The sequence below is a fragment of the Embiotoca jacksoni genome, unplaced genomic scaffold (genome assembly GCF_022577435.1).
Source record: "Embiotoca jacksoni isolate LCO1_2020_lvr unplaced genomic scaffold, fEmbJac1.0.p SCAF_13, whole genome shotgun sequence".
In the NCBI taxonomy this organism is placed as follows: domain Eukaryota; kingdom Metazoa; phylum Chordata; class Actinopteri; family Embiotocidae; genus Embiotoca; species Embiotoca jacksoni.
In genome coordinates, this window is record NW_027185263.1 from 346274 (window position 1) to 362500 (window position 16227).

The following is a 16227-nucleotide window of genomic DNA, read 5'->3' on the forward strand; positions in this document are numbered from 1 at the left end:
TGGTAAACTAAGAACAGCGCCACAAAAACAACCAGTGGCCAGTAATATATTACATCAGCAGCATTAAGAACTACCAGAGAAAATGGATGGAAAGAGTTAAAGTTACGAGTTAAAGAGTTATGAGTTGAGTTAAAGGGTTAAAGAGTTAACGAGTTAGAGTTATGAGTTAAAGAGTTAACAGTTACGAGCTAAATAGTTAACAGTTAACTCTGTAACTCTTACAGAGCTTATCCATTTTCGGCCCCGTGTGAAAGGTCCCCGGTTCAAAACCAGGCAGAAACATTATTTTAACATTTGTTTGTATTTTGAATCACCTTCCATCCAAACCTGTTAAAAGATTAATGAGTTTAATAATGTTTTTACCTATTTTAACAGTAACACTACCATAGATCTAGTTTGGATATTGAACCTTCGGATTCATAAACACAAAGTCACTACGACTTCTGCCTCTTTCCTCTTGTCAAACAAAACAGTAATAGATAGTATCTAGTTGTTTTTTCCGTCAGCCATTGTGTCCAACCAAACCTGTAACATGAATAATGAATATAATTTTGACATATTTTAACACTAGGAAACACCATGTTGTAGTTAAATGTTTTGAAACATATTTCACAGGAAGATATTACAAAACAGCAATAATGTTTCCGCCCGGTTTCGAACCGGGGACCTTTCGCGTGTGAGGCGAACGTGATAACCACTACACTACGGAAACTTATGCACAACACAGCACACAACCGCTATGAAGTATGTGACTATTGGGTAACTGGGCCTGGATGACACACATCATGTTAAACATCTGTTCTGACAAGTAGTTCAAATACTAATCAAAGTACAAGATACTCATCTTACTACTCCTGTAGATACTCTGTTATTCCTGTAGATACTCTGTTACTCCTGAAGATACCCTGAAGATACCCTGTTACTCCTGAAGATACCCTGTAGATACTCTGTTACTCCTGAAGATACCCTGAAGATACTCTGTTACTCCTGAAGATACCCTGTAGATACTCTGTTACTCCTGAAGATACCCTGAAGATACTCTGTTACTCCTGAAGATACCCTGAAGATACCCTGTTACTCCTGAAGATACCCTGAAGATACTCTGTTACTCCTGAAGATACCCTGTAGATACTCTGTTACTCCTGAAGATACCCTGAAGATACTCTGTTACTCCTGAAGATACCCTGTAGATACTCTGTTACTCCTGAAGATACCCTGAAGATACTCTGTTACTCCTGAAGATACCCTGAAGATACTCTGTTACTCCTGAAGATACCCTGAAGATACTCTGTTACTCCTGAAGATACTCTGTTACTCATGAAGATACTCTGTTACTCCTGAAGATACCCTGTAGATACTCTGTTACTCCTGAAGATACCCTGAAGATACTCTGTTACTCCTGAAGATACCCTGAAGATACTCTGTTACTCCTGAAGATACCCTGTAGATACTCTGTTACTCCTGAAGATACCCTGAAGATACTCTGTTACTCCTGAAGATACTCTGTTACTCATGAAGATACTCTGTTACTCCTGAAGATACTCTATTACTCATGAAGATACTCCGGTTACTCCCAACAGCCTGGATGATGCACATGTTTAACAAGTGCTGATGTTGTTGTTGTTTACTTCCCAGCAGAACTACACAAGCTTCCTGTTCCACTTTAAAAGTAATTGTAGCCCACTAACACACTTCAGATTGCTTGTGTTCAGGGCGGTCATACCTCTGAACAACTCTTAAATGACAGTTAAATCAGTGAAGTTTACAAACATGCATCATTTGAATGTGATTCACCAGTGACCTTCGGACATCACATAGCTGTGAGCGATACGGCCCTCAAATGATATCACAAAATATCTGGGTATTTTTAGCAATAAAGATCATCTTGAAATACTGGATAGTGTTCCAATTATAACTTAGATAACACAGTGTGAACAAAATACGTGTTATTGACAATGTACCTTCAAATATGCAGTTAAAACAAAAACAAAAAATTCAATTCCTTAGTTTTTAACTTACACACTACACACACACACACTACAACACTACAACACTACACACACACACACACACACACACACACACTACAACACTACACACACTACACACACACACACACTACAACACTACACACACACACACACACACACTACAACACTACACACACTACACACACACACACACACACACACACACACTACAACACTACACACACACACACACACACACTACAACACTACACACACACACTACAACAACACTACAACACTATAACACTACACACTACACACACACACACACACACTACAACACTACACACACACACTACAACACTACACACACTACACACACACACTACAACACTACACACACTACACACACACACACACACACTACAACAACACTACAACACTATAACACTACACACACACACACAACAACACTACACACACACACACACACACACACACACACACACACACACACACACAGGACAGCGGAGGGGAATAACTGAGACCGTCCAGCAGACCTTAAATAAAGCAGCTTCCATCGATGCTTGTTGCTGGATAACCTGCGATCAGCATGACGTCATTACGTCAACACGGTGTAGTGTGTTTCTATCTCCGGTATTAAAGTTCATTCCGGTTTTTACCGTGAACGTTATATTGTTATTGTGAGCTTCAAACTCCCAGCAGACAAACTGTAGCACTCATTTTTGTAAATCGTGATTTCAACAGTATAAAACCTCAGTGATGAAATATATGACGCCCACAAACAAGACAGGTGGTTCACACCTGAGAATCCCTGCTGACTCGAAGTAAGCTGCATTTTAGTACAGAAAAATACCTTTTATTTTACTCACCGTTTGTGAAAACACCAGACTGTCCTTGAGATCCTCCTGCTCACCTGTCCAGGCCTCAGCAGGTCTTCTCTAGCCCCGCCCCCTCCAGGTTCTCAGCGTCAATTGGCTCACAACAAAACTGACACCTGGCTACCCAATGAGCAACAGGAGAAACAGAGCACGTGAAGTTCAAGTACCCCCCCCCCCCCCCCCAAAAAAAAAATAAATAAATAAATAAATATATATATATATATATAGGACACACGGTACTCACTAAAATGTCTCGTGTGGGTCTAAACATTCACCTGTGGATCCGCCAGGTGTCCGCATCGAGCTCGTGCTTCCCCTCTTCGCTGGTTCCAGTTAACAGGTGTTTCAGTCTGCCGGTAAAATAGACACCAGTCCGGAGGAAGTTCACCAACCACCGCCGCGGTTGGATACTTCTCTCCCGTCAGTACTACGGCTCTGTATCAGTCCGCACACCTGACCTCAGGTTCAGGCGAGGTGAGCGCGCCACCTGCTGGTCTCTTATTGGTCAGAACCGTCATCGGATTAACTCAGTCAGTTCAGATTTTATTAATGAGCTCAATTTAAACTTTAGATTCAAAGAAAAATCTAGATAAAGAATACCTTAAGAGTACTAAAGATACTCTGTTACTACTGAAGATACTATGTTACTACTGAAGATACTCTGTTACTCCTAAAGATACTCTGTTACGCCTAAAGATACTCTATTACTACTGAAGATACTATGTTACTACTGAAGATACTCTGTTACTACTGAAGATACTCTGTTACTCCTAAAGGTACTATGTTACTCGTAAAAATACTTTGTTACTCCTAAGTTACTCCTAAAGATACTCTGTTACTACTGAAGATACTCTTTTACTACTAAAGATACTGTTACTACTGAAGATACTCTGTTACTTCTAAAGGTACTATGTTACTCGTAAAAATACTTTGTTACTCCTAAGGCACTCCTAAAGATACTCTGTTACGCCTAAAGATACTCTATTACTACTGAAGATACTCTATTACTACTGAAGATACTTATTACTACTGAAGATACTCTGTTACGCCTAAAGATACTCTGTTACTCCTAAAGATACTCTGTTACTACTGAAGATACTGTTACTCCTAAAGATACTCTATTACTACTGAAGATACTCTGTTACTCCTAAAGATACTCTGTTACTCCTGAAGATACTCTGTTACTCCTAAAGATACTCTGTTACTCCTAAAGATACTCTGTTACTACTGAAGATACTCTGTTACTACTGAAGATACTCTGTTACTACTTAATGCAGGACTCTTTTTGTACTTTTACACACAAACACAGATTCTCCAGTCTGACCTGATGTCCCAGTTCGTCTAGTTGTTACATCACACGCTGGCGTCCTGCCAGCAGGAAGCTCCCTATATGGACGCCAGGACTTCCGCTGCAGCAGCAGGAAACACCATATTTGGGCTGCAGCGTTGTTGTTTTTCCTGCAGGGAGCTGGCCCCGGTGACAAAGTCTGATCCTATTGGCTGCCGTCTTTCTCACACACACACACACACACACACACACAGAGGATTTAGTGCTGACATTAATGCCAGAGTACAGCGTGTGTTCACTGAAACTGTGACTGTATAATCCGCAGAATGCATCTTTAAACTCTAACATTTAATTTTCCCCTACATTTTTTTTTTTACATTTTTATAGATTCCTGAATTTGATTGAGATTTGAAGTCTCTCCAGCTGATCACCTCCGCCTGCCCTCAAACACTCTGAACATGGAAGCTGTCGGTTCACTTCATCCAAAGACGTTGTGATTCAACCAGGAAGGAAAAGTCAGAAAAATCTGACTTCAGGTTCTTTAAAAAAAAAAGGTTTTAAAAAGTCTTAAATGAAACGTCCAGAGGTTTTTAATAAAGTTCAGTGATCAGTTTTCAAATGTTTTTGGTTTTAGTTTAGTGTGGAGACATTCAGTTTGAGCAACAGTTCAAAAATCACCTCGATGACAAATTTAAGTCAATGAATTCTCCCATTGAATCAAACTACTGATGTAAATGTTAATGAAGTATTTTCATCCTGCTGGTTTCCTTTGATAAATTTCATATTTTAACCATGAAGCATTGATTCATTGAATTAAGAATGTTTTCATATCAAACTGAAGTCTATGATATAAAAATCTATCTGCACAAAACACACGTGACTGTTCACACCTGAAACAAACGCACCGACGAGATTCAATCGTTTTATTCTTGGATATAAAAATCGAACATGTAAACGTACGAACGTCCCAGAACCTACTCGGTAGGCAAAACTCTGCACACGGTCACGCAGCATGTAAACAATATGTACAGACAAACACGGAACAAGTCTCTAAAATCAGACGTTTTCTCCATGAGGTTTGGTCTGACGGCAGTTCATTCCTCCACGGTGACCTTTGACCTCGTCTCTACTGGACCAATGCAAGAATAAAACTCCAGTCTGATGTGGTCCATGTTAGTGAGTCAGTGTGAGGTCAAAGGTCACGGCAGGTGGACCTGCTGCCTGCAGATGTTGGAACTGTGGGGGGAGGGGAGCTCCGCCTGAGGACTCCCCATCGGAGAGGAGCAGGAGGAGGAGTAGACGTGGGGGGACGACGAGGAGTTGTAAAGGTGAGACAGCGAGGAGGAGGAGGAGGTGAAGCAGGGGGAGGCGGCCTGCATGCTGAGGGAGGAGGGGGAGGAGGAGAAGAGGGAGGCGGCGGGGGAGGAGGAGCCGTGAACAGGGGAGGAGTAGGAGGAGCATGGGGGGGAGGTGGGAGGCGAGGAGTATGTGGGGGGCGTTGCGATGGGGATGGGGGCGGAGCTCCTGTCCTTGCGGTCCCGCTGCCTCTGGTGGATCTTGGCGTGCCGCTTGCGCTCGTCGCTGCGGGCGAACTTGCGTCCGCACTCGTTGCAGGCGAACGGCTTCTCGCCGGTGTGCGTGCGGATGTGCGTCGTCAGGTGGTCGCTGCGGCTGAAGCTGCGCATGCAGATGCGGCACTGGAACGGCTTCTGGCCCGTGTGCACGCGCACGTGACGCGTCAGCTCGTCGGAGCGGGAGAAGCGGCGGTCGCAGCCGTCGGCGGGGCAACCGTACGGACGCTCGTGAGGCGGCGTCTTGCACTGGCGGCCCGCGGGAGCCTTCCTGGGCCTGCCGGGCCTGCTGAGCTGGGCCTGGCCCGCCGGGCCCGGCGCCGGCTGGATCTGCGAGGAGAAGGCTTTGATGGTGGAGAGCGGCGTGAGCGGAGGATGCTTCAGGTCCTGGTTCAGACTCAGCTCGCCGTCCTGCAGCTGCTGCGGCAGGAGGTAGTCCGGCAGCATCGGCACCAGCCGGGAGGAGCAGGCGGGGTAGGTGGGGGGGGGGGCCCTGCGGCTGGAAGGTCTGAGGGGCCGGCTGGATGTCGGCGGAGGGGAGGAGGGGGGCGGAGCCGGCGGCGGAGGTGTACGTCGGCGCCGTGGAGAAGACGGAGGCGACGTCGCAGCTGATCTGGACGGAGCTGAGGCTCGGCGAGGACGACGTCACCGATGACGAAGGGCAGGACAGGCTGCAGGCCGCAGGGGGCGGAGCCGTCATGCTGACCAACCCCGTAAACAGGCTAAGCAGAGGCTCCGCCCACAGACCGCCGCCGCCAGAGGCCGAGACTGACGGCTCGAAGGTGAAGCGGCCGCTGTAGGCCAGAGGGGTGAGGCGGGGGGTGAAAGGGGGGAGGCCCTGCAGGTCCGAGAGGTCCGACAGAGAGTCTGAGAGGAAGAGGAGGAGAGAAGAGGAAGAGCAGGTCAGACACACGTCACAGGTGATCGACTTCATTTATAAATCTTATTTATTCATTTTAATGTGTATTCATTTATTTAATTTAACATGTATTTATTTATTTAATTTAACATGTATTTATTTAATTTAACATGTATTTATTTAACATGTATTTATTTTAACATGTATTTATTTAATTTAACATGTATTTATTTATTTTATTTAACAAGTATTTATTTATTTAATTTAACATGTATTTATTTATTTAATTTAACATGTATTTATTAATTTAATTTAACATGTATTTATTTATTTAATTTAACATGAATTTATTTAATTTAACATGTATTTATTTAATTTAACATGTATTTATTTATTTAATTTAACAAGTATTCATTTTTTAATTTAACATGTATTTATTTTTTAATTTAACATGTATTCATTTATTTAATTTAACAAGTATTCATTTTTTAATTTAACATGTATTTATTTATTTAATTTAACAAGTATTCATTTTTTAATTTAACATGTATTTATTTATTTAATTTAACAAGTATTTATTTATTTAATTTAACAAGTATTCATTTTTTAATTTAACATGTATTTATTTATTTAATTTAACATGTATTCATTTTTTAATTTAACATGTATTTATTTATTTAATTTAACAAGTATTCATTTTTTAATTTAACATGTATTTATTTTTTAATTTAACATGTATTCATTTATTTAATTTAACAAGTATTCATTTTTTAATTTAACATGTATTTATTTATTTAATTTAACAAGTATTCATTTTTTAATTTAACATGTATTTATTTATTTAATTTAACAAGTATTCATTTTTTAATTTAACATCTATTTATTTATTTAATTTAACATGTATTTATTTATTTAATTTAACATGTATTTATTTATTTAATTTAACAAGTATTTATTTATTTAATTTAACATCTATTTATTTATTTAATTTAACATGTATTTATTTATTTAATTTAACATGTATTTATTTATTTAATTTAACAAGTATTTATTTATTTAATTTAACATGTATTTATTGTAACATGATGTATCTCAGTCGGAGGCTTCTGATTGACAGCTGCTGCACACAAACACTCTTCATCTCATTCATCCTGACAGTTTGTTCTCTTTCACTTCAGCAGGTAAAATTAAAGATCCTGAAATCATCTTCTGAAAAGATCTTCCGGTTTAAAAGCAGCTTTAATAACTCACATCATTTCATTTCTCAACGTTTCCTCAGTTTTTTGTGCAGAAACACTTTAAATGCTGACAGCAGCAGTCCTCTCTGTCTGCATGGAAAAGTTCATATTTAACTGACTCGTTTTGTTTCATTTCATCTGCACGTGGAACATTCATGTGGGTCTTAATGTGTCGTTCAGGGACGTACACACACACACACACACACACACACACACACACACCACACACACACACACACACACCACCGCTCCCTCCCCGCTGCTCACCTCCGTACTCCCCGGGATCTCCGCTCGGCAGCCCGGGTCCCTCGGCTGCCGCCCCGGCCAGCAGCGAGCCTCCGGCCGCGGCGCTCTGCAGCAGCATCTGCAGCTCCTCCAGCTTCGGGTAGCCGTCCAGCGGGGAGAGCGGCGGCAGGAAGCCGGACAGAGGATCGGAGATCTGCAGGGCGGACAGAAGCAGCTCTGCTTTGGTCGCAGCCATCTCCCCGGAGGAAGAGGAGGAAGAGGAGGAGGCGGTAGTGGAGCTCAGCCGCTCCTGGAGCTGTTCCTGCTGGGGGACCGAGACGGTGTCCGCTCCCGAACCCCGTGGAGAGGCGCTCTGCCCGGGCTGCTGCTGCTGCTGGGGCCGGTGATGCTCGGAGGAAGCCAATGCTGGAGGGTTGAGAGGTCCGGGGTCCTGAGATGTTTACACGGTTGTTTTCAGGTGTTTGTGACGCTGCTGCGTCAACGGGGAACGTCAACAACAGCAGATGTTTGTTTCCGGTTGTGTGGCCGGTGTTTCCACGTGCAGACGCTCTCCACTTGAACTTCAGTTCTGTCAAGTCCTCAATGAGGATTCCCGGCTTTATAAAGACTCCTGCGTGACGTATATTCCCAAATATGGCCGGGAGGAAGCCCATATTTGGTCAGAGCCGGGAGCTTCGGCCCGGGCTACCGCCTCTCTCTGCTCCGTCTGTGCTGTGCTTTGCGGAGCGTGGACGACCCGGTTCGGTCCAGACTTCAGTCCGGCTCCGTGAGAGTCAAGTGTCCGCCGGAGTGCAGCGGGAACACGGCGGACAGGGAGCGCAGCCCGCCGCCATGGCCGGAAACCCCGGAGACACGTCACGGGTCGGCTCGTTTTTTCAGGTTCGACGTCACATGGCTCTCTTCCAGCGGCGTCATCACTTCCTCGGGCCTTATTTGGGTGTTTTCCTGTTGGACTGCTGATCTGAGAGCAAGTCCCGTCCTGCAGCTCCAAAACCATCGATCCAGGACATTTCACAATAAAACACCTGAGGACCCGCAGCTGGTTTATTCTGAAAGGACGTGTCAACACTTTAGAAACTGTTTGTTTGATTTTTATTATTTTTTTTAATTTTATACACTTTATTAATCCCCGAGGGGAAATGTCTTCACTACAGCAGGGGGGCTCTCAGGGGGGGGGCTCTCAGGGGGGAGCTGCTGCAGCAGGCTGCCACTAGGGCGGCGCCAGGTAACCTGACCTGAGGTGCATGTTTTTGGATGATGGGAGGAAGCTGGAGAACCCGGAGAGAACCCACGCAAGCACAGGGAGAACATGCAAAATCCGCACAGAAAGGCCCAGGACCGGATTCGAACCTGGAACCTTTTTGCTGTGAGGCGACAGTGCTAACCGCTGCACCACCGTGCCGCCCTTAAAATGTCTTAAAATGTCTTAAAATCTTAAGATCTTAAAATGAAAATATTTCATGATGCAATAATTGTTTTACACATAGAAAAGTAGACCGTGACATTACAACACACACACAGCAGATGTTAAAAGGTGCAATCTGTGTGATATTAAATTTAGTATTAAATGTAAAATTATTTGTTAGAGACATGTACTGAAATTAGCATGCTAACCGGCTAGTCTTGGTGCTGCTTGTCTCCTAAATACCACTTCGTACCACAGGGGGTGCTAGTGAGTCGTGGACCTGTCAACATTATTACATCATGCAAAAAGGTTTGTGTGTAAAGCTAACAGTGGCTACTTAGCAACAGCTTATAAAGGTAGCTATAGTTGCACGCTTCTTCAAAACAGTAAAAACCTCTTCATGTTAACGGTGGCTACGTATCGCTAAAGGCAGCTCACTGTTTAATGTGTTAACTGACGGGGGACAGATTTCAGTGTAACACCGAACGGAGGCAAAACCAGACTATATGAGAAACGTTCGCATTCTCCGGTTCTGAAAAGTGAAGCCAATGCAAAAGTGCTGTTAAGTTCAATCCCACCGAGGGCCACTAGGGGCTGCCTCCAGTAGACTACCATTCAAACAGCATCAAACGCAGCTATGTTTGTGGGTGGGGCTGTTTGATTGACAGGCCTGGAGTACAGTCTCTGAGGCTTCAGAACTGCATCTCAAGTAACACTGATGACGTTTCTGTCGGTTTCTATTCAGCATGATCTTGTTAAAGCCGCCATAAAAAGCCTTTTTTTAAAAAAGAAGAATAAGGAATTAAATCGAGAAAAAAAATTATAACTGCAAGGGGGAATATGCGGACCTTTGTATCCGACCTTTGTATCCGACCCGCTGTACCCCCGATGTGCAGCGTGCGAGGGCGCGCATATCACTGCTTGCAGTTTTAATTTACAAATTGGTATTACTAGTAAGAATTGAATTTGCATAGATTACATCCAAAATTCACACACTCGCAACTACATTATACCCACGAAAACATAATGCTGGAGGATGCGGGCATCGATCCCGCTACCTCTCGCATGCTAAGCGAGCGCTCTACCATCTGAGCTAATCCCCCGGTAGCGCTACGAGCTCCACATCAACCATTTAAAAGCAGGACACGACAACAAGGTTTTTAACAGGTCACCATCTTTTAAAATGTACCTTTCTCTCGGTTAGTTTAACAGAGGGAATAATGTCCTGCCTCCATGAGAAGCAGCAATTCAGTGTTCAAACAGAAAAGAAATAACTCCAGAACTCACCTGAGAATAATCTGGTTTTAACGTCTTCTTTGGTAAGAAAAATATTCAGTGACAGTTGTCAGTAAATCCAGAGGTGATAATAGTTGATTCGGCCGACTTCATTTTCCAAAACGCGGTGTAAATATAGTAAATAACCCGCTTAGAGTAAATAACATCGAGCGAAGAGCCTCGTGTGACGTCAAGAGGCGCTGTGACGCAACCACCCCCCCTCCCCCCCCCCCAACAATTCCATCAAATAACTGTGAAACGAGTCATTATGAATCACGTGACCGTCGAACACGGAGGGTCGTCTGTGGACCTGTTGCCATGGAGACAGAGCACAAACACACCGCAGCGCCTTCAGCTTCCTGCTGAGGTTCCGACACGTTTCAGGTTGTCCGCCGCCAGGTGAGTTCACTCAGCACGCGGTGACGTTAAATCACCTGACGGTGCAAAACTGGATTCAAACGGAGCGATAACTAACAGCTAACATTTAATAAGCTGAAGTAGAAGTTGAACTGCTAACAGCTAACGGCTACCTGCCAACTGATTTAAATACCAGTGACGTCACGTTCACAGACAGGCTCGTGTTACATCACGTGACAGTTTGTTTAGACTTTATTCTTAAAATTTGACTTTTGGACTTTGTTCTATCAATTATTTAAATTTCGATTGTATTCTGAAATTTTTTACTTTATTCTTCAAAATTTCAACTTAATTCTTAAATTCTGGACTTTATTCTTGAGGTTTTGTGTGTTTTCTCGATAGCACAATTTTTTTTTAAATCCTCCTCGTTATTTTGTTCTTTAATATAACCCTGATTCTCTTCGTGCAAGTGTTCGTTGCCCATCTGCGTTGACATTTTATATATTTTTCAGACTGTTTGTGCTTCCATGTTGTTATGAAAGCCGGTTAGCCACGGTTTTATTTTATATAAAGTTCAATACTTTAAAGAGTCAAAATCCACATCTCTGTATTTTGTTACCACGACCACAGGGGGCGCTGTCCAACCCTTAGGCCGCTATCCACATCACTAAACCTAAATCACTAGACTCCCTCCACTCCTGAATAAAAGAACAGCATAATCTATTCTCTTATTTTACAAATAGTGCAACAAACCAGCTGCAGTGTGAGGAAGAGGAGGACGAGGAGGAAGAGGAGGGACCATGCCGAAGAAAGCGAAGAAAGGCGTGAGGAAGACGGAGGCGGAGCGACTGGTTCAGCTGCAGCAGAGGACTCAGGCTGAGGAGGAGATGGCCAAGAAGAAGGAGGAGACGCTCACGCTGTTTCTGAAGGTCAGAGGAAGACTTTCCCATCGCACACCTTCATCTTCAGGAATAACTGTTTCATGTCCTGCGTGTGAAGGTTTGATTAGTGTTAAATCTGCAGTCTGTGAACCCTTCAGAAGTTTCTACACATTATTAGGGCCCGAGCACCGATGTCAGGGCCCGAGCACCGATGGTGTGAAAGCCGTGTTGTTATCCTAGCGATTATTATGATTCTCCGTAAACAACTACATTTTTGGAGGCTTTCTCATATTCAAAAACTCATGAAAGTTGGTACACGTGTCTCTCCTGGTGAAAAATTTTGTATTTTAGTGTAGTCACGAGTGAGTGTGGCCAAATGGCTCACTAGCGCCCCCTAAACAGATGCCCCAGTGGCTCCATTTACCTACATGCAAGAAATTCGGTGGACATGTGTATCACACCGAGACATACAAAAAAGTTCCAACGCACCATTACATCAACTCAACAGGAAGTCCGCCATTTTGAATTTAGTTGCCATTTTTGGCAATTCGCACATGTTGTACTTTAACAAAATCCTCCTTCAGATTTTGTTGGACTGACTTGAAATTTAGTCTGTGCACTCTAAACATGTTTGAAATTCAAAGTTGCCATATAAATTGGTTTTCGTCGATCGGTGTGCCCGTGGCGTGGCGGCCAACAAGTGACCCAAAAGTCATGCTATGGCATGTCGTTAAAAAAATGACCGTCTTTTTCAAAGTCAGACATGACTTCTGAATTTTTTTTTAAGTCATGACAATGGGGGGGATTAAACTCCAAACCTTCTCATTGGGAGGCAGCAGTGCTAACCACTGCACCACCAATCTTCCCAGGAGTTACAAAGCATTGTGAAAAATCTTTGTCTCACTGCAACCTACAACTCCACCGTCCACAAATATTCATTCAAATGTGACAAAAATTGCCGCAGACATTCTTTGGATAGTAGATATACGTGTTTTCAAGGAGGTCTGCAGTGATATTAAATATCTTCCTGTAATGTGTTGTGAATGCAAAACTTTTTCAATTTCTCCAAACGTTTCAACTTCAGTAAAAGTTGAATCACCATCAACAGCTGGAATCTGAACCATTAATATCAACCTTGGTGAAGGAGAATCTTTTACCTGTTGAGTTAACCAGACTGTTGACTGAGTCTCTGGAAGCTCTGAGTGAACTCTTGAAACACTTCCTCCTGCCGCGACTCATTCCTCTGCACCGAAGATTGCCGAAGGTCTACGACGCCGACTCTGAGCTGGAAATGACCTCATGAGGACACAGGTTCAAGATAACATACATGGTTGATTGTTTGCTGAGGTCAAGTCCCCTTAATAAGCCCCATGGTTCACAGTTCATGGAGAGTGAATCCCTCTATGGTTAAGCCATGTGGTTCATGGAGGGCGAGACCTCCTAAGGCGAGTCCCTCTAAGGAACTCCACACGGGTTCGACTGTACATGCAGTCATACTAATACCAAACAACAACAATACAAACCTAATAAATAAAAGTCCAAAAGAGACTTTTTTTTTTTTTCCATTGTGCACTGGTTAGAGTTAGTCACAATGAGAAGTAACTTGAGGCATGTCAGTTCAGAAAAAGGTCATACTCCAAAATGTGATAAAAAAAAAGTCAGTATGTCGTCCAAAAAGTGACCCAAAATTCATTTTTGTATATAGTATATATTATATAGTATATTGTACATAGTATATAGTATATTGTATATAGTATAGAGTATACAATATATAGTATAGAGTATATAGTATAGAGTATATAGTATAGAGTATAGAGTATATTGTATAGAGTATATAGTATAGAGTATATAGTATAGAGTATATAGTATATTGTATAGAGTATATAGTATAGAGTATATAGTATAGAGTATAGAGTATATAGTATATTGTATATAGTATAGAGTATACAATATATAGTATAGAGTATATAGTATAGAGTATATAGTATAGAGTATATAGTATATAGTATAGAGTATATTGTATAGAGTATATAGTATAGAGTATATAGTATAGAGTATAGAGTATATTGTATAGAGTATATAGTATAGAGTATATAGTATAGAGTATAGAGTATAGAGTATATTGTATAGAGTATATAGTATAGAGTATATAGTATAGAGTATATAGTATATTGTATAGAGTATAGAGTATATTGTATAGAGTATATAGTATATAATATAGTCAGGGTGATGCGGCTAAGTTTGATGTTTGGCCGTGACACAGGAAGTTGATGTTTAAGGTCAAACGATGCTTCAAACCTCACGAAACTTTGCACAAGTCAGGAACCAACTTTCATGAGTTTTTGAAGATGTTAAAGCCGCCAAAAAAAAAAGATCTTTTTTTTGAAGAAGAAGAATAAGGAACGAGATCGAGAAAAAAAATAAAACTGCAAGCAGGAATATGCGAACCCTCGCGGCCGACCCGCTGGATCCCCGACGTGTAGCGTGCACTTCCTGTTTTTGCGGTTACCTAGCAGAAGTTTGTTTTGATGGTGCGAGGAGAGGAGGCGGAGCCCTGCTCGTCAGAAATGAACACTTATTTTTGGCAATAAAGCCACTTTTATTTTGAAAGGAGACTTTATGTCATAATACTTTAATTGGAGCTTCAGTTCATGATGAAAAACGCAGGAATTTTGCCAAAACATTTTGAACAGTCTCGATGAAGTGAAACGTGAAGGAAGCCGATAGAAACCTTCTGTTCCCTGCTGACTCTGCGTTTCTGTGATCAGGACAAGCTGCAGAAGGAGCAGAGGGACACGGTGGGGAACCTGCTGAAGCTCAGCGACGGCTGGAGGACGACTCTCCGTCAGACCCGTGATGGCGAGCTGCGTAAAGACAGCGGCGTGCTGCATCAGACGTTCGTCCGGCGGCTGGACGACCTGGACAGCGTCGTGGAGGTGAAAAGGTTTTCGGTCCGCCGCTCGTCACGTCCGCCGCGCCGCATCGTCAACCTGCTGGTTTTGTTGTTGCAGAAGATGGTGCGTGAGCTGCAGGAGGTGGAGCTTCAGGCGGCTCAGGTGCAGGCCGGTCACCTGCAGCAGGTGGAGGGTCGGCGGGCGCAGCAGGACAAACGCATCTGGAGTTGGCGGCAGCAGTGGGACAAAAACCTGCAGGACCTCGACTCCAAGTTCAGCTGTGACAAGTAAGTGTGGGAGTCACAAGCGCCACCTGCTGGCGGCAGTTTATAACAGCGGTGACGCGTCAGTACCTGAAGCATCCAGTAGGGGTGTGACTGCACGACTTGGTTCAGTAAAGACAGATTTCCACCGACGGTCTCGACTCGACCCGCTGTTCCTATCAGGGTCGTAGCTAACCTAACGTTCCCCGACACAAATTCACTTTGTAAATATTTCACTACGCTCTGCAGAGAATCGCTAGCAGTCGTAGGCGTCGGCCAGTTGTTGCGTTGTTTGTTTTTCTGCGATGACAGTTAGTTGATTTTTTTTCTGGTCACTGAGAGTTAAAAATTGTTTTCAACTTTTGGGGTGAAAGCGCTGCACTCGTCACGGTCACATTTCAACCGAGCCGTCCAATCAGAGTGAAAAAGAGGCGGGACAAACGCACCTAACCACCGAGACTAGTCGCCGACTGGTCCGTATCCAGACTACAATCACAGCAGAAAAACACTGAAGCTGTGAGCAACAGGTGGGGCGGACTCAGGCTAGATCGTTCTCCTTGAGGCGGCGGTGTTACTATAGCAACGCCACATGAAACTGCTGTGACGTCATTTTCAGAATCAACAGCAAAATCTTGGTTCACGTCTACGACAGAACATTCGTTGATAAAGTTCATCGCGGGCTTCGTGGCTCTCCTTCGAGCTTCGGTCGCACGAGTGTAACACCTTTTATGTTTTCAGGTGGGCGGGGCTTGAGAGTTTTCACACTTACAGGGTGCAAAGCTTCCGAGTGTTTGAAGAAAACTAACTGAGCAGTGACGGTGGGACATGACACGAACTACGAGTGTCTCACCTTTTAGTATCGTCCGAGCTCACTGGGAACCTCGACGGAGGTGGTAGCGTAAACAGAACCGGTACCAGAACCGGTACCAGGTGCTTATCAGGCGCTGCTCTCTGATCCTGTGGCGTCTTCAGGGTGAAGATGAAGGTCCAGTCCGAGCAGCTGAATGTCAAACTGCAGGACCTGAGCTCGTCTGCAGAGAATCAAAACAAAGAGCAGATGGCCGACATCCAGAGACAG

General features: G+C 43.5%; 3 protein-coding genes and 2 non-coding genes across 5 annotated transcripts in view; 1 reads left to right on the plus strand and 4 right to left on the minus strand.

Moving 5' to 3' along the window:
* The window catches only part of LOC138196045 (stromal interaction molecule 1-like), a 99884-nt gene extending 91773 nt beyond the window's left edge, over window positions 1-8111 (minus strand). Inside the window, exon 1 of the mRNA XM_069145723.1 lies at window positions 8072-8111. The gene's annotated coding sequence lies outside the window, so the exon portion shown is untranslated. The remainder of the gene's footprint in view (window positions 1-8071) is intronic.
* trnav-cac (transfer RNA valine (anticodon CAC)) lies at window positions 640-712 on the minus strand. Its single transcript has one exon. It is a non-coding gene; the product is annotated as a tRNA-Val (tRNA).
* LOC138196047 (early growth response protein 1-like) lies at window positions 5070-8911 on the minus strand. Its single transcript, XM_069145724.1, is given in 3 exon segments — window positions 5070-6223; window positions 6225-6598; window positions 8096-8911. Coding segments are annotated over 3 exon segments (1452 nt in total). The 5' UTR covers window positions 8310-8911; the 3' UTR covers window positions 5070-5359.
* Window positions 8912-10509: 1598 nt separating this feature from the next.
* trnaa-agc (transfer RNA alanine (anticodon AGC)) lies at window positions 10510-10582 on the minus strand. The gene has a single exon. It is a non-coding gene; the product is annotated as a tRNA-Ala (tRNA).
* Window positions 10583-11049: 467 nt separating this feature from the next.
* ccdc65 (coiled-coil domain containing 65) overlaps window positions 11050-16227 on the plus strand; it is a 7497-nt gene continuing 2319 nt past the window's right edge. The window contains exons 1-5 of the mRNA XM_069145530.1: window positions 11050-11153; window positions 11855-12040; window positions 14761-14928; window positions 15004-15173; window positions 16122-16227. The exon at window positions 16122-16227 is cut by the window's right edge and continues 45 nt beyond it. Of these exons, the coding sequence (XP_069001631.1) occupies window positions 11912-12040; window positions 14761-14928; window positions 15004-15173; window positions 16122-16227 (573 nt within the window). The 5' untranslated portion in view covers window positions 11050-11153; window positions 11855-11911. The remainder of the gene's footprint in view (window positions 11154-11854; window positions 12041-14760; window positions 14929-15003; window positions 15174-16121) is intronic.